Below are 26,355 nucleotides of genomic sequence, written 5' to 3' on the forward strand. Positions count from 1 at the left end.
ATCACCAAAGAACTCCAGCCAACGTCATTACTGACACTTTGATATCGACTATCTGACTCCAGCTGGACTAGGCCTGATAAATATTTCAGCGGTGAGGCATATTAGTTGCTCTGCCCTGCTTTATGTTTGTTTTCTCCCATGAGAACAATTTATTTCACTGATGTATAATCTCTGGTATACCCAGTTCTGTTTATGACAGAAGCTTGTTAGTTCAAAATAATATAAAAGCATATTTTTTTCCAGGGTAGCAGGTAAGACAAAAATGGTGATGATTAGTGGAACTGAAAAGAGAAGTGCTAAAGAAGCAGGGTTAGTATTTTCATATCTCTGATATAAAACAAGCTGTTATTAGAATTTCAGACATCATGCAAACTTAAATCAGGAAGTGAGATTCTGAAATCATTTCTAAACTTGAAGCATGCCTGGAACTGTAAGCAGGAGTTTCACATGCACACTTTCAGTGCAGCAGTGCATCTGCTTGACTAAAGTAACACGTTTACGGGTAATGTTCTTCTGATATACACAGTAATTACTCTCCTAATGATTTTTAACCAATAAAGCTGGAATTTCCTGTTGAAGTTAGTTTCAATTAACCTAGCTGAAATAAAACTTTGTCAAGGTGGAGTCATTAAGGCTCTTAAACTTTAATGTCACCCTGTTTAATATGGATATGGGAACTGGAAAACAACTCATAGGCTCACAGTTATTCGGAACTATTCAGAATAATTAAATATGTGTTCATTTAACCGAGAACGTATTTTCTAATAAATAATTAGAATCAAAATCAGATTTACTGGCAACCACTGTGAGCACAAACAACAAGTTCGACTTTTGCTTACAGACACTCACAGCACACAGACATTGAGAATAAATAGATAAACTTTATGGGACAAATATGTACAGGTTTTTTTGAACCACTTTTGATAAACATAGAAATATATGTAGTATTTGAGTGATTAATTTATTTCAGACATTTTCATCAAGAGAAAAAATAAATAAATAAAAGCAGTACTTGCTTAGTGTAAATGCAACCAACCATACAAATAAAGTTACTGGTCTGTCTACATGAACATATACTTATTTAAAGTGACAACCCTGCTAAAGAAAATAGTGAAGTTCTAACAGGCCCTTATCTTTAAAATAACTGTTAGTACTTTCAGATACTTGTAAAGTACTTAAACCAACTTCAGTGAGCACCAGCTTGTCCCATAGTCCCTCTTGTACAAATAAAAGGAACACACCTGGCATAGGGTGTAAAACGGGACATTTAGGAATGAAAGCAATACTGCTGGCTACACATTAATCCGATCACATTACTGGATCATAAAGCTTGAACAAGACGTGGAATCAAGCAGGAAGTGAAGTGAGAAACTCTGAGGAATGCTGTTTAACTTTCTGCACACGGCGACCTGATCACTGTGGTTTGGCTATAAAAACAGCAGCACAGAGACCATATAACACAGGTGGTTATGGAGGCAAATTGTTTAATTGCAGTGCTGTAACAGCAGATGGAGAGTGGTAAACTACTTTAACTTACTTCACCACCTCCTCTCTGTATTCAGTGTGAGATTCTTTACTTTAAGTTGAACATTTACAGTAAAGGGACCCGTTGGGTTTTAAGGTCTATTTCAGCTTAATGCAACAGATTACAAATGTAAAAGTAAACTAATAATAAAAAATTTTCAGTCAAATACCCCCTGGTTATTAATGTGAGTGCTTTTAACTAAAATTATGCGTTAGGCATTGTTTTTGGAAAAACTACTATGTATAATTACTCAGGTGTTATAATATTTTGGAGATAAGCATAGCTTGCATCAAAATACTCTTAGGTAAATACAATTGAGCATATTTGTGTCTCTCGCCTTTGATAGAGGTAATAAAATACTCATCGTTTACATCTGTATAACAGCTGTTAAAGTAATTTACAATAAAGTAAATTACACACAAACATTTCATTAAAATGTTTGCTTTCACATTTAAATAAAAAATGTCAAAGCAAACAATTGGTGTCTATAAAACGTAACAACCGCAAGTTTACAAATTTTGTTTCAGTTCACTCAACATTTCAAAGACGTTGCTTAAAAGAGGTAGTAATATTAAAGCAACACATCATTCCACTGCTAAAATATTTCATAAGGTTTATTAAAAATACTAGTGGCATACCCCACACAAAGCCTCAAATATTGTTTCTTGAGTTCAGGTGATATCCACCATGATGCAAACTTTGGTGTCCAGGGTTTTAGACAATCACCATGTTGGGTTAAAGGTTCAAAGTCTATGTGCCCTGACACGAATGTGTTACTGGGTATTAACCTCTTTTTCTCTTCAGAGTGTTACTGATTAGATGGAAATAAACTGGCAGTTAAATCAACAATATTCAAGTTGAGCCTCAATTTCTATTTAGTCATTTTTCATGAAACAATTTCAGGTATAAACAAGTCAGCATCCAGAGAACCACAGTAATATCTTTAACCTTTGTCTTCCAAATCATCATCCTGTGTAACATAATACTTATTTCAATGCAATGAGGTTTCTGTAAAGTGATAGACTGCCAGCAATAGTCTACAAATAAATAATTTAGTCTATCTCCAAGCGAGTACTGTAATGTTACACAGCAGTCATTTTTGTTCCCTTCAAACCATATTGTTTGGTTGTTTTTGACTGATTATTTTGTGTAAAATTTAATCTCTAAAGGTTTTTCTGGTGGACCCTCAGATGGAAACGTGGCTGCTGTTCTTTTTTTTGTTTTGCCTCCAGAGCAGTCATTGAAATTCAACCCCTTTGATAATGAGCTGCAAACCCACAGCCTGCAGAGCAGCAAAGGTGTGTCTTACAGCTTCTGTCCTTTAATAAGAAACTTCAGGCCTCTGCAGGTTCGACTGTCCGGACTTGCAATTTCAGCAAAAAAAATCCCAAACCTTTTCTCTAATGAATCGTCACACTTTACCAGAAAGCCCTGCAGTCTGAACAAGCCACACCTTCCCGTTTCCTTAGCTTTACAGCAGCAAAGCTCTTAAAGGTAAGACAACAGGTATGGCTTAAGCCCAGCAAAAAGGAGTCCACCAGAGCACATAACACCTACAGGCACGTTTACACATGCTGTAGATAATATAGATGTTTTCCCTTCACATCTAAGCTCTTAAATAAGTCAGAACAAAAGGAAAGAAGGCAGCAGCTGGCAGGCGAATCACGACTTGGCACCGTGTTTCAGGAAACCATGTCTGCAGGTTGTAAGGTGAAAGCAAGCTGTTACTGTACCCAGACACGACGGCACTTTCCTTGGTAAAGGAGGGAACATTCCCTCCTTTTTTAAAAAGCAGAAGCATGATTTGTATTGGACTTGCATTAGTGTGCTGATCAAAATTAAATTCATTTAAAAAATATTCAAAATAAAAATATCAAAAATATTCTATTAGCCAGTCAAGCAAATCCTATTCATACATAATTTTTCAAAAGAATGCTTTACAAAATAATGAAAACAAGAGGCAATGGCAAATAAACAATGAGAACATTTCCAGCCTGATACTTGATGACATGGAGCTCATCACAAATGGAAACATGTAAAAAAAGCTTTTCAGCCAATATAAGAAGGTTTGATTACTGCACTCCCAATAAATATGTTCCCACTGAAAATGGTATGAGTTATTTCGGATGTAACTTCTTTCTATCAAAATGTAAAACAAGAATCATATATTTTTTCAAAGTAAATACTCTTCTACGTTGTTGTATAATCATTTGAAAGTTATCTTCTCATTTCCTAACAACCATCTTGGGTCAATTTAAATCTGTCAGGCATCTGAACAGCTTTTGGATTAGATCTGTAAAGCTACAGACATGAATGAGGTTTAACTGGAAATTCATAATTTCAAATTAAAAAAGCAAACTAACCAAAAACATAAATTAAAAAAAAAATCATCTGCAGGAACAAAAGACTGTTTCTAAGGTGAGGGGCATAATAGAAAAGTGATGGCTCGCCGTCAGTTTTCATTCCTTCTTTCATATTGTGTTATTGTTATCATGTCTTGCCATTCATTGCCATTCTCGAAGCACCAAAGAGAACAAGTTTTTGCATGTTACAAAAGCAGGTTGTGCAGGTTACTGTTGATATTGAAATAATTGCTCTACAATACTGAATTACATTTTGCAGCTTTACGCAGCCACTACTGCTGGTAGAATATGATTTGTACATTTTTACATAAGCTTAAGCCTCTAGCTCATATGTTACCTTATTTATTTTTACAAGCTAACTTCCTGCTTATTCACTGTGAATCATTCTCTGAATTTCTAATTTAGAGGACATTTGCTAAGATATGTTTTCATAATTAGCAAACTGAATATGACTTGCCAATTAGAAAACCAGGTTTGGGTTTGCTGATTCTGATCTGTTAAAATAAACTTTGTAGTAATGAATGCTATCATTTCTATGCACTTTGTGTTTAGATCAGAATGTGGGAGTGGTTGACAGGGAAGTGGACAGAGAGAACAGAAGAGAAAGACAAGGAATATAAATAGCTGGAATCAGTGATCGACATTGTCAGACTTTAAGTTTTAAGTTTCTCCTCCATGTTTTCCCTTTTGGTTTCATGTCTGCTGTCCCTCTCCCTTTTCCTCTCTGTAGTCATTGGAATGCAAAATGTAGAAAAACTGAGTTGATCATCATTCCAAATAGATTACTGAATACGGACAGGAGTGCATGTTACATAAAATGCAGGAATCTTTAACCCCTGCCAGCATTTTATTGTTTAATTTTCTACCACAAGCAAACCCTATAGTGCACTTTGCCAGAGGTTGTGTTATTTTTATAAGAGCGGGACATGAGTGGCCCCCTGCTGTGGTAAAGTAATAACACTGGGCATCAGCTTGAACCAAGCAGAGCAGGCCCGCAGATGTGCTCTGGAACAGAAAGCTAGCTTATTATTTAAAAAAACACTTTTGCTAACAAAAACTACACACTAACACACATACAGATGGATTTTTTCAGGAAGCTGGGTCACCAGGTGGAGGTCTTTTAGACTTTGACATGCGGATAACTTGGGGCTTGAACCCCAAACCCTGTGATTAGTGGACTACCCACAAAGCCTTCTGAGCATCAAACTCAACCAAAATGTGCCAACATTAAACACATGCTTCAAATTATTGAACTTATTGCAGTGACCAAGTTCTGTTATAATATTTGTGTGAATGTACAGTTCCTTTGTAAAGAAAAAAAAACCACAAAAAACCCCAAACCTTTATTTATATTATAATAAACACTTCTCATAGTTTCTGAACAGCGAGTTGCATCATTTCAAAATTCTAAAATGTCTTTAGTTCAGAAGAAACATTCTTGGTAAAACTAAACAATTAGTCTTAACTTATTGGATTTAACTGTACATCGCAGCCTGAAGCCATAAGATGGGAAATGATGGTTCTCTAAATGACTGACCAATAGTAGCAGAGAACAAATGCATCCCATGTTTTTACCACAGAGTTTTCCTGTAAAAATGTTAAGAAATTATTCATTTTCCATTCACTTCACAACCACGAGTGTCTTTCATATTATTATATCAAAAAAGTTTATAGAAAAGCTCAGTTTCTTGTGATAATCTTTGCTATATAGTATGTGTTCTTGGTAGAGAGTTTGTTAGTCAAAAGAAATGCACAACTATTCAGTTGAGGGTTTCTGCAACAAAATGTTTCACTATAAATAATTTTATTTAACTTTGACCCAATTTACTTCATCAGAAGAAGCAGGATAATGATACAGGCAGGCAGGGGTGGGCTGAGAGGGGGACATTCGTCACCCTGCTGCCCAGAGCCAACCCAAACAAACCACATTTGACTGGCGTGGTGAGCAATGAAGTACATGTTTGTGTATTTAACAGTGCGCGTGTCTGCGTTCAGCTGCTGGCTGTTTTTGTCCCGCTTGTGCCAAGAATAACCCCCTGCTAAGAATATTTAATCCGCAGGTTATAACGCTCCTTCCTCTGAGGCTTGCTCTCTGCTCACCCCCATCTCTCTGACACCCAGTCTCACTCAGGCACACACATGTGGACAGCAGAGGGTTACTACTTTATACTGTCTGCTTTTTTTATTGTCACGGGTTACAGATTCCATTCGGAGCCATGCTGTCTCATTAGGAATGTGCACTTATGATCATTATGGTGTCTGATTTGGTTGTGAACACAATGTATCTGGTCAGACTGTGATCGTACTTCAGGTCAGAAGGTCAGGATTAACACTCACTCAAGGTTTTATGATGGTGTAGATGGAAGAGGATTGAGATTTAAGGCGGGGATTTGGGTGCATCTCTACAGGTTTGAGTTTTTTTGGGGGTTGTCTATTAGTGGCAGATGGAAGGGGCTTTAAGATTGTGGATTTGTTTTTTTGACATACTATTTCAGATCATTATGTACAAATTATTTCAACCTTTAAAAACATTTTATTGTCATATTATTCTTTTTTTAAGAGCTATTCAATTACAGGACTAAAATCTACCTACATTTAAAGCTACAGTTCTTGATATATTAATAGAAAACAACAGCTAAGAAATTGTAGTAAAAACATGGCTTTTTTTTGTTTTTTGGAAATTTGTATAATATATATTATTTTATTTATTCTGTTCTCTAACTGCTAGTCAGTTAATGGGATTTGAAGGTAATATTTACCTAAACAATAGATACATATATATTTTTAGCTGCATATATTTAAATGGTGTTTGGTTGTATTGCCTCTAATACATCAAACTAATATCAAACAATTTGGGTATGTTGTTCTAGGCTTCTCAGAATAGTTTTTTGGGATTTTGGTCCATTTCCAAACTGGTCCAATTGAGTCATATTTGTTGGCCACCTTCCTGCGCACACATTTTCAGTTCTGCCTACGTTTCTTTTCTAAAATAGAGATCATGACTTTGTGACAGTCACTCCAAAACTGATTTTTTTGTCCTTAGTAAGGTTGTAAGTTTAAGATTTGGGAATTTGGCCCATCTGAAAGATATATTTGCACCCAGGCTGGGCACTATATTCATGTCTGTTTGGAGTCTCAAAGTAGACTCTACATATACTAAACACAAATGACATTGCTTTCAATGATTAAAGGTCACAGAGTGATGGCAGAACAGATGAGAGGAGATACAGCAACTGAAATCACCATCAGGATATTTACTAATATTATAAACATCACACTTTATTTGTCTATTTTGCAGCTCTGCTTATTATTTGGCTTCTATCTCACTGAGACTTTAGTCTTTGGCTTTTCTAAATTCTTATACATCACCACTTCATTTTTCTTTATGTATTAGAGTTTGGAAGAGACGTCCGCGAACGCTCGTCATAACTGAATAAAGTCTGTTATATGTGGTCATACTACTCTCAGTTATTCTGCAGTCAAAACTGATCATTGAGAAATTCAAAATATTTTTGTCAAAATTAATTAGCATTTCTGTTTCTTTTAGCACAAGTGATCCAATCTTTGGTGTTTTTCATGTAAGAAAAGTTAACATGAAATATTATTATCTCTTGTTACATGTCATAAATATTTCTTGTAGATTCTGTTTTGGTTTGACGCAGTGTTGGTATGTCACCATCTTTTGTTACCATATTAGGATCTGCGCCGACTTTCTCTTTCTTAAGTTTATACAGGGAGTTTTCACAGAATTTGTCTCTAAACCTTAACTCTTATATAACATGTTTTCCCAAAAGATGCATGAGTTACTTTCTGAAGAAAAAAATTTAAGCAAGCATCAAAAAGACTCATTTTACAATATTTTTACATTTTACATTACAGTTAATCTTGCATTGCAGTGTCGAAAGCTACGGTTTTCACTAAGTCTTTCGCTCTGTCAGTAAAAAAAAAAAAGCAGAACATTTATCTTTGCAAATCAAACATGCGACATTAAGAGCCAGCTAAAACGCTGAGCACAGGAATCCTTCCCAGTATCAGATGGTGATAAAAGCATTTTTCCTGGCTCAACCACAACAACATAAAACTCATTTGCTTGGGTGAACATGGGGGATCCAGTAAAGTCAGTCTTTCATTCACTTTCAATGGACCATCACATATTGCAGTCTTTATCTACTCTTTGCTTGTCTAAGGAGCTATTGATTAGCCTCTCAGCTGTCAAGGAAAACATTGAAATTGCTAACTGAGTTGACTTCCTCTTGTTGTCATGCAGTTCTTCTTGTTAGTTGCCAAATATCATTTTATGTCTATGAACTGAAGAAAATAGAGATTTAAATCTCAATTACAAACACTTCTTTCTCTCCTTGTGGTTTTGACAAAACTATTTCCTAACACTATTGCATATAATAAGGTGGATGTAGGAGTTGTATGCCACTGTAAAAATATAGATTAGTGTAAGTGTACTGTCAAGCACAAGTTGAAAACTTAATTTTGTTCTGTTAATTACACATGCTACTATTAGTAATAGTAGTCCCTGATTAATGAAACTAATTTTGTTAATCAGAAATTAGTTTCCGATTTTCGATCACCAGTTTTTGAAAAGATTTGACCTTTTGACAGTTTTTTCTTTAAAACTATAAAAGGAGTAGGGTGAGCAGCATGTACATGAGATTGATTGACAGTGCTGAGATCCGTCTCCTGGCTCTGATTGATCAATTCCAGTCAGCACTGGGAGAACTGGGAAGGCAGGGTGTAGGGTGTTCTGTGTCTATTCTTGGTTTCTCATGTTGGCCACAGAAAAAGCTGTCAAACTGAAAGCCACTCAGCTGTACATCTGGATGGCTTCGATCCAGCCTGAGAGTGGCTGAGGAGAGTGATAGCCACCATGTCTAATAAAAGATACGAAACGTCTTAGAAGACTAAACTTGTTCTTTGCCCTTAGCCAGACAATATGGACATTGTAGCTGCACGAGTGCAATGTGATAATAAGAAATGATTGTGCCTGCAGGGCTGCTTATTTTCTCTTAATGGAAATGAGATGATAGGACACAGTAGACATTTTTTTCTGTTTGCTTTCAGAAGAACATTCCCATTACTCAACCTGTCTAGGAATAAGAGCAGCAGGTTATGTTCCATCAGGACTTGTCTCTCGACCTGTCTTAACCTCACAGCAGCTTGCTCGGGGCTGCAGCAGGTGTCAGAGACAGCTTGCTCACACATGCGTGCTTGCATGCTCACAGCAGCATGTTGAGACATACATCTTCAGCAGTGCAAATTTGCCATACTGCTATGGTCATCAAAATTCAACACATGTACAAATTTGCTGCTTAGAGTGATTCCTCACTGAGGCACTGACTTTAACGAAGCATTATACATGGTGGTGAAATAATAGGATTGGCCTGATAACCTAGTAATGTCTTGACAAGAATGAAGCAAAACGGAGGATACAGAATTAAAGGCAGGGAGATTACAGATCAGAGGTGGATGGTTCACATGGCGTTTTTCTTGCTGATTTCAGCCTTGATAATGGTGGGGGTTGATTTGGGGGGTTGGGCATTAATCTGGAAGACACGGCGACCCATTCATCAGGAACAAGAGCATATTTATTTAAATGCATATTTCTCTGCTTCCTTAGGCAAAGAGGTTCGGAAGAGAAAAGGAAATCAGGTCACCAGGAGAGGTTTAGAAAGAAAAGATCTGGTGTGATTAACATTTTGGTGCACATTAAAGTAAAAAGTATTTTTAGTTATCCAGATTCTGTTTGCTTATTTTTTGAGTTATTTGATACATTTCTACAGTATATAGGAATACCGCATGCAGTACAAAATTGAATCTGGATGACTATTAGCTTGGCTGGTAATTATCAAGCATCCCTGTTGATAATGGTAAGTCTAATTTGTAAATGCTCAGGGATTAACTTGACCAAGTTAAAAATTATCAAGTGGCACTGAATGTACCGTCATCATTTAAAAAAAAAAAGCCTAAATCCAAGTTACTCTTAGTGTATGGCAAGTTAGTGATATAGCTATTTTACAAACAATTTCAATCACAGAAGCTGAGTGTTCTTGTAGTGTGCTGTAGCACAATGTTTTCTTATAATAAATCTATTGCAGTTTTTCTGAATGGAAAACAGTCTGGCTGGAAAATCTACTTCCTCTTCCTGTTCTTGTTTGGGATTTCTTGTTTCAAACTTCCCAGAGCAGCAACACAAAAAGTAGGAAGGGTGGCCCCTGCAAACTTTTGTTAGAATTCTATATTACATATGGGGTGGGAATAAAACAAAATGTAAACAATATGGCAGAATGTTTAAAGAATTTATATTAGTATTCTTTGTAGATTGAAGCTTTTGAAGTAATCAATCAGGTAAACCAAAATAGCCTTAAAACTGCAGCGATGTACTATTTTCAACAAACTGTGAAAGCAGTAAGTGAAACCAGTACTTATTTAGGACAAAATAAATACAGGATACTTTCCTTCCTTTTTGAGTTTTAAATAGTTTTTGTGTCATTGTCTTTCTTTATCCTCCCCTCCATTTATCTCATCTTGATGGAATGAGGTCAGGAAATTTTTCAGTCAAGCCTGCAAGAGACATCTGATTTATTTCCTGGTTTATGTCTTTGCTTTGAACCGCTCATCCTTGTTGTCTTCAAGAAAAAGATCTGGGCCTTTTTACTTTAGTACAACCTCAGTACAGCTTTTTCCTGGTCAGTAGAATCACTGCCACCACTTGGGTAGAGTTTATATATTAGCATATTTGTTTAATTGCAAATTTCGTAGCTGAACAACCCAAACTGGTATCTGTATGATACCAGTTACCAGGGAGGTGTTTGAGTAGTTTTGGAAATGTAACAAATTTATGTGATTTAATTGGAAATTTATAGCTTGTCAGTCCTGAAAGCAATGTTATTGAGGGGCTAATACTATGTAATCAGTGTAATTGAGAATCAGCTTTATTTTTAAATCACTCTGAGTACTATTAATGATTTTATTATGTTAAAGGAAACCTAAATGAGTCTAATGAACAAAAAAAAAATGCTAATTTTACATTAACGCAACTACTGTCTGCTGGCATAAAGATGGATAAACCATCCTTCGGGTCAATATGCTAAATGTAAGTGTAGAAAACCAGTAATAAATAAATAAATACCTTCACTTTAAGAGTGTCACAGAGAATTGCAGGTAGTTTGTTTGTGTTCGTCTTTGGGCCAGAGGCAGGTTTGTGTCCTCATCAGTGGAGGAAGTGGAGAGAGACTATTTAGAGACTGGCACTAATCTGGTTACTGTATTTTCCATCTTCTTCTGTCTCTTTTTGCTTGTCACCACTGCTGCCACTCCGGCCTGATCTGGTCAGGGACCTACAGGGTTTATGTGTAAGGATGTGGCAGCATTTTCTGTCATGTGCCAAATTTGTTTTCAAAGCTGCATAAATGATCTAAAGGTTAACCTGCTTTAGTTTGTATTATTGGCACCTGGTTAAAGAAATGGATGAAACATTTCTGATGCTTTACTGTTACAGTCTGATTTATTTAAAACCTCTGTTTGTTTTGGGATGGCGGTTAGATTCTCTCACACCAATGATAGTCTCAACTGGAAACACAAAGTCTGGTATCCAGAAGGAAAACTAATCTTTTCTCATGCCACTCATTTACTTACCTTTGGAAATGAAATGTTACTTTTAGCTCCTTTTATCACTGTGAGCTCCCCGTTAGAGGAAGGTTGTATATTATGGTTCATTTCCTGTTTTGAAGAGGATGCCTGTGCTGCTAATAGGTCATGGATGTCACATCAGGTTAGGTTATTAGACGAGATGTTGGAGGACTGAATCGTTTTTCTAAAAATGTGTCTTCAGATTGTTTGACTTCTCTAGCAAACCAAAAGGAATTTCAGTGCAACATTGAACTGAACAGATTTTGTTTAGCATGTTTCCAATCTTTTTTCCTTAGGCTTAGATTTACCAGTACTAATTTGAGGAGATTCTTAATATTTGGATTCTTTCTCCTCCTGAGACAAACTGGACATTTCTTGTATATCTTATGAAAATAGTTAGCATGTCTAGCATTACTTTTCAGCAAGACTTTATCTTTCCACACCTCACTTATACTGAAAATGGCTACTACCTTTGAGTCTTATTTACTCTGCAACGATTATAACTTAAGTTAAAATCTCTAAACTGGGGTCACTAGGTGATTTATTTTTAAGGTTCTCTGCTGAGCAATGTTAAAATGTAACAGGAATAGAAACAAACAAATAAAAATGTGGTTAAACTTATTGGTTCCTGCAAGTAATCATTTACCTAATTAATGGGTTAACTTGTGTAGTAAATTGCTTGTACTTTAGTACAAGTCTGAGTCATCCTAGGTTTACATAACAGTCAGTCATTTACCCTTTATAAACACAAAATTAAGCATACTTTTTCTACACACTGATGCTGGTGATCTACATTGTCCATTGGCAAAACTGTGAGTTACTCAACAGGTTGTTGCTAGGTTGTCAGGTAGTTGATGCCACCAAACTCAAGTAGCTCATTGAAAGGTTGAATAGCTAAATCTTTTTCCTAGTCTACGTCTCCCAGAATGCACTGTAGTTCAGTGAATGTTGTTTATATATTTAATATTTATATTATTTCAGATGTATTATCTATTGATATTAATTGTGTGTTTGTCACAATATGTATGCTGTCTTTGATTTATTATTCTGCCCTGGTTGACAGTGAGGAAAACTTGAACTGTTTATTTGTCAGCTAAGAAATGGTAAAAAAACAGGGAAGTAGTTCACTTAACTGTAAACATTTTCATATTTTGTCACAAATCTCACAAATACAATCTTCATTTTGATACCTGCACGCAGCATAAGCTATCTCTGCTGTTTGCCCAAGTTTTTCAGCAAAAAAACACTTCCGGGCGAGAACTGGTGACACTCGTATACTTGTGGAGTCTGTGCTTTCCTCATTTTACAAGAACGCTTTAAAATTGGCAGTACACTTGGTGTTTTCCTTTAATTTTTGGGGTCAGTTCTACCCAGAGCAGGGCATTTTCTGGCTCCCCGCATGGATTCCAAGTCAGATCGTCCCAAATTCCTGGTGTGGATTTTTCCAGTGGCAGCGGGCAGTCTGCAGGATGATTTCACTCCACAAGTGCTCTCTTTTTTTAAACACAGAAAGAGGAAAGCCTCCCTGGTTGTCTCTGTTCGCTGTGTCAGCAACAGGCGTGGCAGTGCCAAAATGAGAGCGGGAGAAAGAGGTTGACTGGCGGTTAGAAAGCTTCAGAGGAAAGAGAGTGACAGAGCATAACGACTGAAAGAGACTGGCAGGAAACATAAGAAAGATGAAGGGTGATAAATATAAATGACAGAGGAAGGAAAAAAATATATGTAATACCAAAACACAGCTATGGACAAGCTAAACTTTCTACACTTTGTTGTGGTCTTTGTCCATGTTGCCAGGATACGACAACTATGTGACCTGGCACAAGAGGCAGCACATTGTGAAAGTGATGTACAGTGGTCCATTTTCCTCCCACAGCAAGACGGAGAACCTATAAATATTAGACTCCATCACACAATTCAACCTTTGGGCCTTTTGGCTTATTGCCCCTGTCAGGCTGTTTTGTCCCAAATACCAATCTGAGTCATTTAAAATTAAAAGGCATTTTAAGATAATTGATATTACACATGCTGATGTTGCAGTTGTGATGCTTTTTCTTTATATAATGCAGCTGTAATTATTGACTTGTATATTAAACTTTAAGTTAAATCCATATAAACAATTTAGATGGAGCAAACTATACCAGTTTTAAAAGTGTTCAGTATAAAGTATGTAATATAAAATAGGTTTGGGTTTACCATTTTTGGAAAATAGTATCTTATGTGAAATATTTTACTGATGCTGAACTAACAAAAGAAAATGAGGCCAAGCTGCTTCATAAACATTGCCAACATTTTTTATTAATCACTATGAATGAAAGATTTCCATTTCAAAACCACATAAACATAATTATCTCTGTACATTATGTGAAAAAAGCTATTTTCCTCGTCCCATAACTAGTGGCAGAAATGACTAATTGTGGCCACTAAAAATTTTTGAAAGAAGAGGAGTCATCTCTGTCAATAATTTCCCTAATCCAGCTTTAACTTTGTTTCCTTCCACCTGTTATGTGGAATATTTCGTTCAGTGATGTACATCTGCGTTCAGTTTTTCTAAGGGATGTGGTTTACAGGTCATTAAATAGCAAACTGTTCTTCTGCAAAATGGTCTCTTGTGCACATTTGTGGTTTGGCAGCATAATCGCTGCTGTTGTCTGTACAACCAGTGTCTGCATTGTCTTTGTGACCATTGATACCTAAAAAACAAAGTTTGATATAATCCATCATGGCTAATTTCAGAGGCAAAAATGGAGAGATCTAGTGCATGATACTTGGGTGATAAAATCTGTTTCAATGCATCAAGATGCTAAAATGTAAAATTATCTTTTAGTTGATTCCCAAATTAATTCTGAGTGATGCAAAAGATGAAATTTGGAAGCCTTTAATATGGAATCCGGATAATTAGAAACAGGAGTGGATGACTGAGCAAGAAATACAGCAGCAGATGCATGGCATGCTGTGTGAAATTAAACAAAAACAGTAGAAACTGCACGACACATTTTGACCCAGAAGTTGAACAGTTAATCTTGCAGGTTGAACATGAAATTTAGCTTTATTGTCTGAGGTATTTATTCTGCTTTGTTAATCTTAAACATCTTGGACTCTTCATTAACAATGCCTGCTAATCACACAGTGTATATGTAATTACTTGAAATAAAGGAAATTAATGGTATTAATAGCAGTTTTTCTCTTGTGATGTTGTCAAACCTGTAATTTCACTGGCTACTTAAATCAGGCAGTCCCGTATCAAATTTTTATCTCCTGCAGCTGTTTCTCAGCTCAGTTCTCTCTTTTCCTCTCTGCAGCTTTAGGATTTTCTCCCGTTCTGCTTCTCTCGGTTTTCCAAAGCCCTTCCTGCCCCCACTTCACCGTCTAACTTTCAGTTCTCTCTAGTTTGAGCTTTTGTTTGTCATTGTTAGCGTCGTTTTGTTCCCTTGCTTTATATAGCCATTGTTTGTCGATTTGTTGGCCTCTGAGTGCCATTCAGTCAGATTCTGATGAGCATGGTACTATTACAGGGCAAAGAACTCTGAACAAGCAGTGACAAGAACAACACTCCACACATTGTGCACTTGCCATTAGAAATGGAAAATTGCTTTAAGATCATTTCATGTTTTTGCTTTTTCAAATTCCATCCATATGATTCCTCTTACGCATCGGCAGTTTGGCTGGCGTTAAAGACAAATTGTGTGTAGTGCTTGATTAAAACGCAACTGGACTTGCTCTGCTTTTGAAATATTTGACATTTGATCCAAACAGGCTTTGTCAGGTAAATTGAAGAAGAAAAAAAACATCCTTAGCACATTCACACTTGTCTTGTTGCACTCTGCATTAAGATGTGCTGGAAGCCATCTGCTGAGATAGACAAAAGGAATGTTTCCAGTGTGCATGTGCATACGCCTGGTGTGCTATGTCAGCCATTGGTGCTGTGTCATGTGTTGGCCCATGTTTGCTTTTTCTAAGTGGTTCCAAATGTGGGGCTCTGAATGCACCGGTAGGTCCTCTGTGAGTTTTTATGTTTTACTGTCATGACTCCCACTTTCAGTGCAACTCAAGCCTCCTTCTTCTCCTGTCTGTGTTTATAGAGATGCTGGTAGCACACAAAGGTTTGAAGAGCATTATATTGTTGTAAATGCAAACAAAGGGTTATGTTATCCCTGCCTTGAGGAGAAAGTTCAACTTCTTCTAAGTGATTATTCTTTACAGCTGCTCATAGCTATAAAGTTGCAATCACCATGTACTTACATTTTGAAAAATCTGTCTCACTCAGAATCTAATTTAATTGTTTAAATCTAGAATAAAGGGTGTCTCATTTTCTTCACAGTCTTCATGGTAAAATGCTTGTTAAAATTAAAACTGAGACATTGGCTGGTGTTGGAGGGTAAGACTGGTGAATAGACTGGTAAGACTGGGTTCAGGCTGTACTTTTGCCACCAGCACAAGTATTTATACAAGTGGCCACAGGAAGTGTGTATCAAATGACTTTTTTCTAACTGGAGGTTTGAGAGTTTTGAAATGTTTCTGATCACGCATAGCCGTTCTACTCTGCTCTGCACAGAGCATCTACATTTATGTGTTTTGATTAACTAGTTACTAGTTTACATATTTCCATATGAAATGTTTTTCATATTCACTCCTTTTTAGTATATCTTCATTTTAATTTCAGTCTCTGCTAAGCTAAACTTTAGGTGGATAACTTTATTGTTTACCTAATAACCTGTTAAAATGATGATTGATAGATTGGTCGATTGATAACTTTGTTAAATGATTGATATACTGCTGTTTATTGATTATTAGATTAATTCAAAGGATTCTCAGTTGATTGATTTTACTGGTTGAATGGTAGATTTATTGGTTGGTTACATAATTTATTGATTGCTTCGTTGATTGGATGGAAGTTTTATTGGTTGATTGATTAGTGAGTTGGTCAGTTTTGGCTTAAATAGTTTGTGTTCTTTGATTTATTGTTTTGATAATTGGTTGTTTCCAGGGATGGACTGACAACCTGTCCACAGTGTTTAATTATTAAACTGGCTGACTAATTGAATTATTCTTAAATATTAATAAGGGATTTATTGATTGGTTGAGGACTTAGGGGTTGATTGAGTGATTGAATTATCTGATATTTGAGTAAATGGTTGAATGTTTGTTAAAATGATTGGTTAGTTAATGAATTCATTGATTTAATATTTTATTGTTTTATTGATTATTTGATTGATTGCTTAAGTGATTGAATTGTTGAGTCATGGCTAAGTTGAACTCATTTATGACCAGAAGACAATGTTGAATTGTCTCCTGGGTGGTTGATTATTTGGTGATATGGTTAACTGGTCAATAAGGAAGATGGCTGGGTGAATAATTAATTACTTGCTTTGTCAGTTAGCTAGCTGGATGGTTAACTGTTGACTGTGATTGCGAGTTGACCTTGTTGTTCATGTTCATTGCATTTGAGTAGAAATGTTTGTGTTGAAAACCTGAAGGTTGTTTTTAGGAGCTTTCCACCAACGTTTATTGAGAGCATGTTTAGTACACTTCCAGTCTGTTGGGGATGAATAATGCTGTTTTGACTTTCCATAACTATTTCTCCTCCATGTCTACACTCTTATGTTAGGTTGTTATTTGTAACCTAACATAAACTATGAAATAACTGTTCTTTATTCTTATCTAGTTGAAATGAAGACTCTTGTAAATTTTTAATTACTACCTTTACATTATTACTGTCCTTGTGTAAGTTGAACTAATTTATTAATAATTATCTTTTTTAATTTTGCATCTGAGCAACAAGCTGCTTTATACATACAATATTCGACTTTATTACAAGCTTTCAGGTGATGTGTATTTGATGATATTGTACATGTATAAGCTGTATTTTCAGATGGTGTTACAGGAAAAAATGACAAATCTGAGACTTTGCTGAACACAAGGCTCTTCTTTCATGGCTACATAAATCATTAATGTGGGAGATCAGGAACAATATGTTGCTCATCAGTGTTCACCCATGCAGCTAGGTTTCCTTAAAGCTGACACAGCAGAACAGACAGACGAAAGGCACCCTTTGGCCTCTACCTTCCCTTAACCCTTCAGTCGCCTTGGTAATATTGAAAAGCAGCTAAGTCCACTTCCTAGGTTTTTTATACATGTTCCCTTCCATTATGACGAATAGCTGCCAAGATGGAAATGTTACATTTTTTCTAAGTTTCAAACTGACCTTGTAAGCTGTGTTACAGGACAGACTGCTCATGCACCAAGATTTATATTAAACATGCAGTGACCTGCATATACATAGGACATTTTTTTTCAAAGGAAATGGGAACAACACCGATCAGATGTGTTGCCACAACAAATATCAACCATTGTGGTATGAGTGACATTCTGTTTTCACACGTATTATGGATATTTTATTTTTTGGATTTAACCCCAACAATAATTACTAACTGTACGTTTATCCTCATGTTAACCTTTTCTCAAGCTTTCATAACAAAACTTAATCATTTATGTTTGTTCAAGCCGTGATTTGGTCCCAAGAAGGGACAAGGCCACAGAGCCCTGTAATGTTACAGTGTTAACAGATTTATGTCCCCACAACATGAGTAATGCAAGTAATCCAAACCATTAACGCTTGTATTACAGTGAAGCAAGAAAGCGGGCCCAGAAAGATTTAGTTGTTGTCAGATGAACTGGGATTTGGCAGGAGTTTAAACAAATTAACATTTCAACACTGCTTAGTTTTTGTCCTAGAATTAGTGGTAAAAATGATGCTTCTTTGATTGGATCAATGTAAAACTAAGCAAGTTACAAAATGAGATTGTTAGTGTTCATCAGATCAGGTTAAGATTTTCTCATTGAACATTGAGTATTCTTTTTTCCTTTTGACTTTTAATATTACCTGGGCAGGGATTTGAAACAACATTTTCAAACACTTGTTCAGTTTTTTAACATTTTCCTAATACTAGCAAAAGCTCTTCTGTTCCCTCAAATACATCGCAGTCTACAAGCAATGCCACATACGGTGAAGATGTAGAAAAAGCTTTAAAACGAATTAATCTCTTATTGCATTCCTAGACAATATAAGCATTTTCACAGTTACTTATCTATAACATTGATTTAATGACTAGTGTAAGAATTTCCATGTCCCTGGGGGATAAATATGACGTGACATAACCTCTTCCTTTTATCAGTCCTTAAGATGGGAAAGATAATACAGCATGCCATTCAGGTAAAGTGGAAATGTTTCATTTATTACTTGCTGTAAAACTGACTGGAAAAGGTCAACTGCCCCCCAAAATGTATCTTTTCTTTCACCTTGTGAATGAAAAGACAAAGGACTGTCCATTTAGAAAACATTTATTAACTGCATGAATGCCAGTAATTAATTCATCCGGGGCAAAAGGCAGGGTACACTCTGTCAGTCCATCACAGGGAAATACAGAGACATGCAAGATACATGACCATGGACACATATAGGCTACACACACACACATGCGTGCACACACACACACACACACACACACACACACACACACACACACACACACACACACACACACACACACACACACCCCCCACACACACACACACACACACACACTTAGATCAAAGGGCAATTTGATCTAAGTTGCCCTTAGATCATGACCCAACCCAAGAGAGCTGGGTCATGTTAACCCAAATCTCATGTTTTTGAGACATGAGAGTCTCAAAACTCTCAAATTTGCATGACCTCAATCTGGAGGGGATGCAAATTCCATGCCAAGTGACACTTGTCTATTTTTGTCTTTATGCAAAAGTTGCTGTCATAAATTATCTTTTTTTCTTAAATCTTTGAATGATTTGAGATGATTTGCGTTTTTTTAGAACATCTTAGAAAATTGGTTTAATCTGCTAGAATTCTGCCGAATCTTCAGCATGAAATATTGTTTTCTAAATGATAATGCTCCCAAGTCTAACTGAAACATGCTGCAGCAAGAGTCACAGATAGTGGAGCTGCACTTTGCTTTGAGGCCACATGGGGTAAACACTATTAAAATAATGTTGTTACGCTTTTAGAAACAATAACAGCCACTAAGTAATATTTACACTTCTTTATATAATCTCTCCTACGTTTCAGTGTTTATCAAAACAAATGCTACTTGTTGTAGGCTGCAGTGTGACTTGCAATGTTTCGCCCTTTAATTAAGTCAGTAGATTCTAGTCTTTGCTTGGTTGCTAGGTTATGCAAAGAATAAAATGAGGGAACTAAAATCTTTCTTTTGTCCCTGCTGATGGATATTGTGTGAATTTGTACCAGTGGATGAATGAGGTTTTTATTCGCATGTGTGTGGAACAAAGCTACAGCAGAGTTCAGGCTACCACTGGATATCCTGTTGATATCACACTAGCCCATTCTTTTGATTGTGTATTTGTGGGTTTGAGCGGACAACACACACACACACAACGGCCCGTTGTGCCGCTGCATGGTTGTGGTTTATTGCACATGCCTTTTGTGTAGCTGACAGTGTTATGTGTGTGTTTTGCTGTGCAAGATGTCACATTCCAGCAGTGGTCCCTGGTATGCAGATGTCATTGTTAAACTAAGAACTGAGCATGAGTCAAATGTTACAGTTCAAAGAATTATTCCCACTCAATTTCTTGCTTGACAAAAACACTTTTGGTTTGAAAGTGACAAATCTCTGTAAAAAGTTAATTTGTCAAAGCCCAAATTCTCTGCCAATTCCAGCTCTCATTTTTATATTCTGAAATAACTGGCCCTTGAATTATTACTGAACAGATCCTCATTTATTGTTCATATTGATAGCAGATTCAGTGGAAGAAAAGAAAGGATTGAGGATTTATGGTGCATAGCGTTTCATTTAAATGAAGACAAAGTGATTACAGTACTGATATTGATTAAAATGTCTGAAATGTCTTATCTGTTGAGATCACTTCCCTCTTTCACACCTGTCAATGTAAATCTTTCTGCAAACTCTGTGACCTTCAGTAATTTTGGGATCATTACACATCAGGTGCGAGTATTTACGGTGAAAATCCAACAGGTGGTTTATAGAATTGGCACACTAAAGATGAATTCATGACTTTTGGAAAATTAAGTCCAACAAACAGTGATGTGGTGATGACAACAGATTTGCGACAAACATATTAGTATGAACAGTAGCTGTTTTGCTTTGCGTCAAGTCCAGGATTGGAATAATTGTGGGGCTCTTTCTCCCCGTTTTCATGTTCTTCTCTGGGTTCACTAGCTGCCTCCCACTAGCCTGGTGAAAACCAGTCTCCTGTTCTTACCTTAGCTTCATACAGAGGGTTTGGACTCACAGCTGTTGAGAAATAATTGCTGAAGGGGTGGACTATGTTGAAGTTTTACATTTTACACAATCGCTAATGTTTGCCCACAATGTATATAATGCGCCAGTTCAATGCTATAAAGCTTACTGGAAATTACCTGTGCTGTAAACAATCAGTCTTCACTGTGAAGAAAGAAGTGCAGAGTCAAAGTGTCCAACACAGGACTGAATGACTTCGTTCGCTTCCTCTGCTGCCATTGCTAAAGCTACAGGTAGATGACTATTCAAAGCAGCTTAGAAAATTAACATCATTGTTCTCAACTTCTCCTACTGTTTGCTGATTGGCCTGGTAGAAATCCACTTTAATGGAAAGAATCCAAGACGGATCACTGAAGCAAGATTAGCATCGAGTGGAATTGTGTAGAATGGCAACTGGCTGGGCATTTGCTGGTTGTGTTATCTAATATTCAGTCTGTTCTGTCTTTGAAATTGGCAAGTTGTGATTGATTTCATAAAATTGATAGACTCTAAAAATTACAGCTATAATAAAACCTTGAATTTAAATAAAGAATCTTAGGACTACAATATAAGATTAATTATTTAAAAAATTAAGCAGAGAGGCGAAAAAGGTTTGGAGATCTATTTTGAAATTTAAGCACAAGCAATAAGCAATTTTATTTATAATGCTAAAAGGCGCTTTAAAAAAAAAATTAATTTGCCTTCATTTCCCAGCATTGTGTGTTTATTAGGGGATGAAGGACAGAGGCATGGCAGGAATCCTTTCTTATAAGTGTGATAGAAGAGAGGAAAAGGACAAGGCCTGTGTCAACAGGGTCACCTATTTTTAGATTTCACCATCCTCTGCTGTCCTTCTAGGCTGGACTGGCTAATAGACTTGCACACACACGTGCACACACACAAACTAAACCGGAAAAAGAGAACATTGTTTATGCATAATCTGCAATCAACAATGTGTTTTCTTTTAATTGTAATATGCTATTGTAGGTTCCAAATATTTCACATATTTCCCTACCCTGGTTACTTTTTGTCACATTAACAGTAGGTCTAGTAATAAATCAGCTGCACCAATGATGGAATGCTGCTGAAGCAAAAAAAACTAAATAAATAAAAATAATTTAACTCTGTTTGACGTTCTTTCTTACATGAGATAAAGTAGTGTGAAAAAGTCATTATTTAGCCCCATTTGCACAGAGCCACTCTTCAGCTAAACTAAGATTTTTGTTTCAATCCAGCCGCTCGTCTTCATGACACCAATGACCTTAGTCTCTCCCACTGGTACCTTTTGAAACCAGGTCTGAGTGAAACTACCCTGTCACACCCTGCTCAGAGGTTTGAAAATACTCTGCAGTGTGAAAGTGCACAAGGTGTGAAAGCTTGTGCACTTTCACACCTGCAGGTTTTAGTCTACTCTTGCACAAGCAGATGACAACAAAAGGAATTGTGTTGTATTATCGATAAGGAATATGTATGTGTTACACGAAAACCGTGTTCATGGGAGAAGGAGACAGGATACCTTTTACAATGAGGTGGAAGGTATTGACGTGGAAGCTAAGGGTCAAAAACACATGTCTATTTGATGACATGCTAAAATGACAGTGCCAGCTAGTGGCTTGGCATGACAACTACAGCTGACTCAAGGCATCTTGATGACGGCGTCTAAATGTGAAGCTTTTCCCAATCAACGCCTGGAAATACTGGCAGTTTATACGCAGCAGTCTCGTTTAAACTTTGCCTTAATCATTACTCAGAAATGGATCATCATTTAATATTGACCAAATAAATAAATCCAAAAAGGTAACTACCAAATGCGGATTTTATACATTAAAGAACAAATATGTGAAAATGGTTTTGTATAATCATGACTAAATGGAAACTAAGATTTTTTTACTTGGAGTCACAGAAAAAAGTCGATTTCTCATTAAACACTGACAAACCTGTGAGTCATTTATACTGTACGTCTCGGAAAGTTTGGTGTTCTATCTGCTTATTGTTGCCATTGTTTAACTATCTGCTAAACATGAACATGTATTTCCATACACTTTAGAACAGATTTCATAAATGTGAAGGCATTACTGATTTGTTATTGGCCTTCCACACAACAGCCTCTCTGGACAATGTACTTGTTGCTACATTGCCTTATTTTATTGGAATCCACTTATTATGGAAATTTTTTAGAGAAATGTGTTGGCCAACAATATGGTTTTGATTTGCAAGTTTAGTTTGAATGACCTCAGAGCTATGATTTGGATTCTGTGTGTGTGTATGTCAATACTGATAGAACTCTCATGGACATGCGGGTTCAAATTTGTTAGCACTGTCTGTACAGTGAACCTCCGCCTATTTACGGTTCAGCACTGAGGTGCATTTCAAAGTAATTATCCTTTGTTTCATGCCAAACCCACCCAGAATGTTTGTAGTAGGAAACCTCAGTCTTAGTCGTATTTGACTAAAAACAGTTCTTGCCATGTTTAGCAAACTCTTATGTTTATGTTTGTGATGCTAGTCAAACAACCAGTTGGTGCATAGAATGTGTCTAATGGTTGTTTTGGAGACGTACAGACCCTAAATCAACTCTCTTTGGTACAGCTCTCCAGTGGTTGGGTGATTTATTTTACTTCTCAATCAGGGTTCCTGTAAGTATCTGTCTTTTACTCAATAGTCAATTGTTTTGTGTAAACAGTAGTTATATAAATACTGAAGCACCTTCAGCATTTGCTGAAGTGTGAACATTTACTGGCTCGATAACATGAAAGTATTTAGTATTTGTATACTTGCACATTAGTCTTCTGTACTTATTAGTCTTCTGTACTTCATGCATGTTGGAGAATCACCTCAAAGTTAAGAAATTATATTTGACTTTGTTTTGAGCAAAGAATGTGCTGGCCCTTACCGCAAAGTGAATTCTGGGATGAGCGTTTACTCTTCTGAAAGCTTCTGCATTGGTTTGTGGTTAGTTTATGAGAGAGACCACTTACAGAAGCAAAGGCTAGAGTCACAGAAGAAAAAGTAATGAGATTCGCTGTTCTTGCAAGGTGCAGAGGGGAACTGTCAGTGGTAAGAGGAAGAAACCAGAAAGAACAGAATGAAGTAAGGATATGTGTTAAATGAGTGATGGCGTTCTTGTAGTGTACACAAATACAAGACGTCATTGCTGGCAGAGCCGACTCTCATTCTCTCAGAGGCTACCCATGCTGCAAACATTGCCCTCATGCATTGTTTAAACAGAGCAAATAAAAGGTTAGTGAAAAATGTGTGATAGAAAGCTTTGTTTGCATCATATACTGTTATATAACGGGAGTTCACATTGCAGCCATGCTCTCTAATGTTTAATGGTTCTGAAAAACTTGACACGGATGAGTGAAGAAATGGAAACATATATTAAAAAGGTCCTTACAATAGGATTAAAGTAAGACAGTGAAATAAAATACTGACACTAAGAGCTAATTTAGATAATAAGCTCCACCCATCAAGGTGGAGGTTGATATGAAAGTACCTTTGCCCTACCAGGGTCATTCATTAGGTCATCTTCTGTCTGAGTAAATATTTTTTTTCCTGATAGATGGAGTGAGCATAAAGGATGGTAAATAATGGTCACAGGCAACTACCCTGTTGGCCAGAAAGATTCAAGTTTTAAAAAAATTTAATATACAAGTTAAGAGATCTCAATAACCCTAGTCTTAAGAATAAACTCAGTTAAATCCTGAGATTTAACTGAACATGATGCTGCACTAAAGTGATCCATTTGCAATGCACATTTTTAGAAAACTATTCACAGAGGTAACAAGTTATGGGGGAACACAGCCTTTTTTATTTGAATACAAGAATTGCCCTCTGGTGGCCATCAGAAACAATAATTGACTAAACATGTTACAGTAATTCAGTTAATTAAACATGTAATAGATGCTGTAGACTGCTACTGTTTACAGTGTGTGGTTCTAACCTGAGACTAGTATTCTCTTAGTATTAATAGATTTTTGGTATTTAAAGTTCTTATCTTTCAAATTCAGACTTTGTCATTATTTTTTGAATAATTTTAATGAGGTAAAGCCACTCTGACTCATTGCTTGGTGACATCCTACAGTGATTCATTGTGTCAGTCTTAAGAGAGAAAATGATGTATGTCTGTGTGTGCCAGCAGCATGTCCAATTCTCTGGCAGTTCTGTCAGGACTTGAGAGGCCTAGGATTCATTTCTGACTGGCAAACTGCACCGATCCTGCAGCATGTACACGAGCAAAGCCAACTACTGTCTGTTTTCTTTACACTCACTGTCCTTCCCATGACTCCCACATGTTTCTGTAAGAGACATGACTTGTCCATTTCTGTCATTTTTGTCAAATCCTATCTTTGTTTTCTGGACTATCATTGGATTTCAAACGGTAATTTTGTTCTGAATATGTCCTGATCCTTCTTAAAAAGTAGGACTTCCCTGCTGAGTTTTACCACATCATAATGTTACCCCTTTAAGTCTTTCTCTTTCTTCTTTGACCACCAGAACACAAGACCAGATATTATCCCCAAACCAACCATATAAAACGATCATTATTTTAAGTCTACTTGAGTGCCTTGATTCCTTTAGTCAGGATTGCATGCGAGACCATGGTTTCAGTGAGTCTCCCCCACAACGTGTGGTTTCTAAGAAACGTATGAATAATGTGTCTCCGTTTGTGCCTTCCTCGTTATCCTGCCCCTATTTCACTCTGAGCCTGTGTGTGCGGCTGACCTCAGCCAGCCCAGCAACAGGAGATGCTGTAGTAAAGCCAAATCTGCCCGTGAGTTATAATGCAAGAAAAGCCAAACTTGCTGCGAGTGTCTATCTCCTTGGCGCTTTTAGTGCCTTATGTTTGATTTGGATTCACATGCAACTGTTGAAGGACTTTTACTGCCTCATGTGGCGAATGTGACTTAAGGTTAATAGAACTTTTTGAACTTTTGAAGCACGAACATATGTGCAGATAAACAAGAGATGTAATTACAGAAGACAGGTTACGTATTTTAAGGAACTGCAATACAAGGCAGATATCTAGCATATTTTAAGGCAAGTTTACACCAACATGCAATGCCTTTTATGAGTCTGTGCAACCGATTGCATCCACAGTCAAGAATTTCATTTAGAAATGCATATTATTTATAATGTGCCTCAGTTAACTCTTTTCTTATTTTTCTGTTCTGTCAGGTTTGTCAACAGCAAAGAGGAAGTTTGCAGACTCTCTCAATGACTTCAAATTCCAGTGTATTGGTGATGCTGAAACAGATGACGAGATATGTATTGGTGAGTGTTGAAATGTTACCCTTGACGCCGGTATATCAGAAAAAGAAAGCCTATGAATGGACTCATGACAATGCTGTGTAGAAGAGAACAGGAATTTCAAAAGCCTCCTCATCTATTCTTTTCTTTTTTATCTGCAAATATGTTTTCAGAATTCCTGATCCATTTTGGAATTAAACTTTGTCTTTAGTAAACATTTAAACAACACAAAAGTTTTCAGGATGTGAGAGTTTTACTCCATTCCTGAGTTGTATTTCAGTTTTGAGTT

The 26,355-nt window shown here is 36.6% G+C and overlaps 1 protein-coding gene across 2 annotated transcripts in view; it reads left to right on the plus strand.

Annotated features, from left to right (window-relative positions):
* LOC129373594 (rho GTPase-activating protein 26-like) overlaps positions 1–26,355 on the plus strand; it is a 76,893-nt gene that overhangs the window by 17,365 nt on the left and 33,173 nt on the right. For both annotated transcript variants that reach the window (XM_055051606.1, XM_055051605.1), the window contains exon 3: positions 25,995–26,090. In XM_055051606.1, coding sequence (XP_054907581.1) covers positions 25,995–26,090 — 96 coding nt within the window. The remainder of the gene's footprint in view (positions 1–25,994; positions 26,091–26,355) is intronic.

The sequence above is a fragment of the Poeciliopsis prolifica genome, unplaced genomic scaffold, assembly GCF_027474105.1.
Source record: "Poeciliopsis prolifica strain line A6 unplaced genomic scaffold, Auburn_PproV2 SCAFFOLD033, whole genome shotgun sequence".
NCBI classification, from domain to species: Eukaryota; Metazoa; Chordata; class Actinopteri; order Cyprinodontiformes; family Poeciliidae; genus Poeciliopsis; species Poeciliopsis prolifica.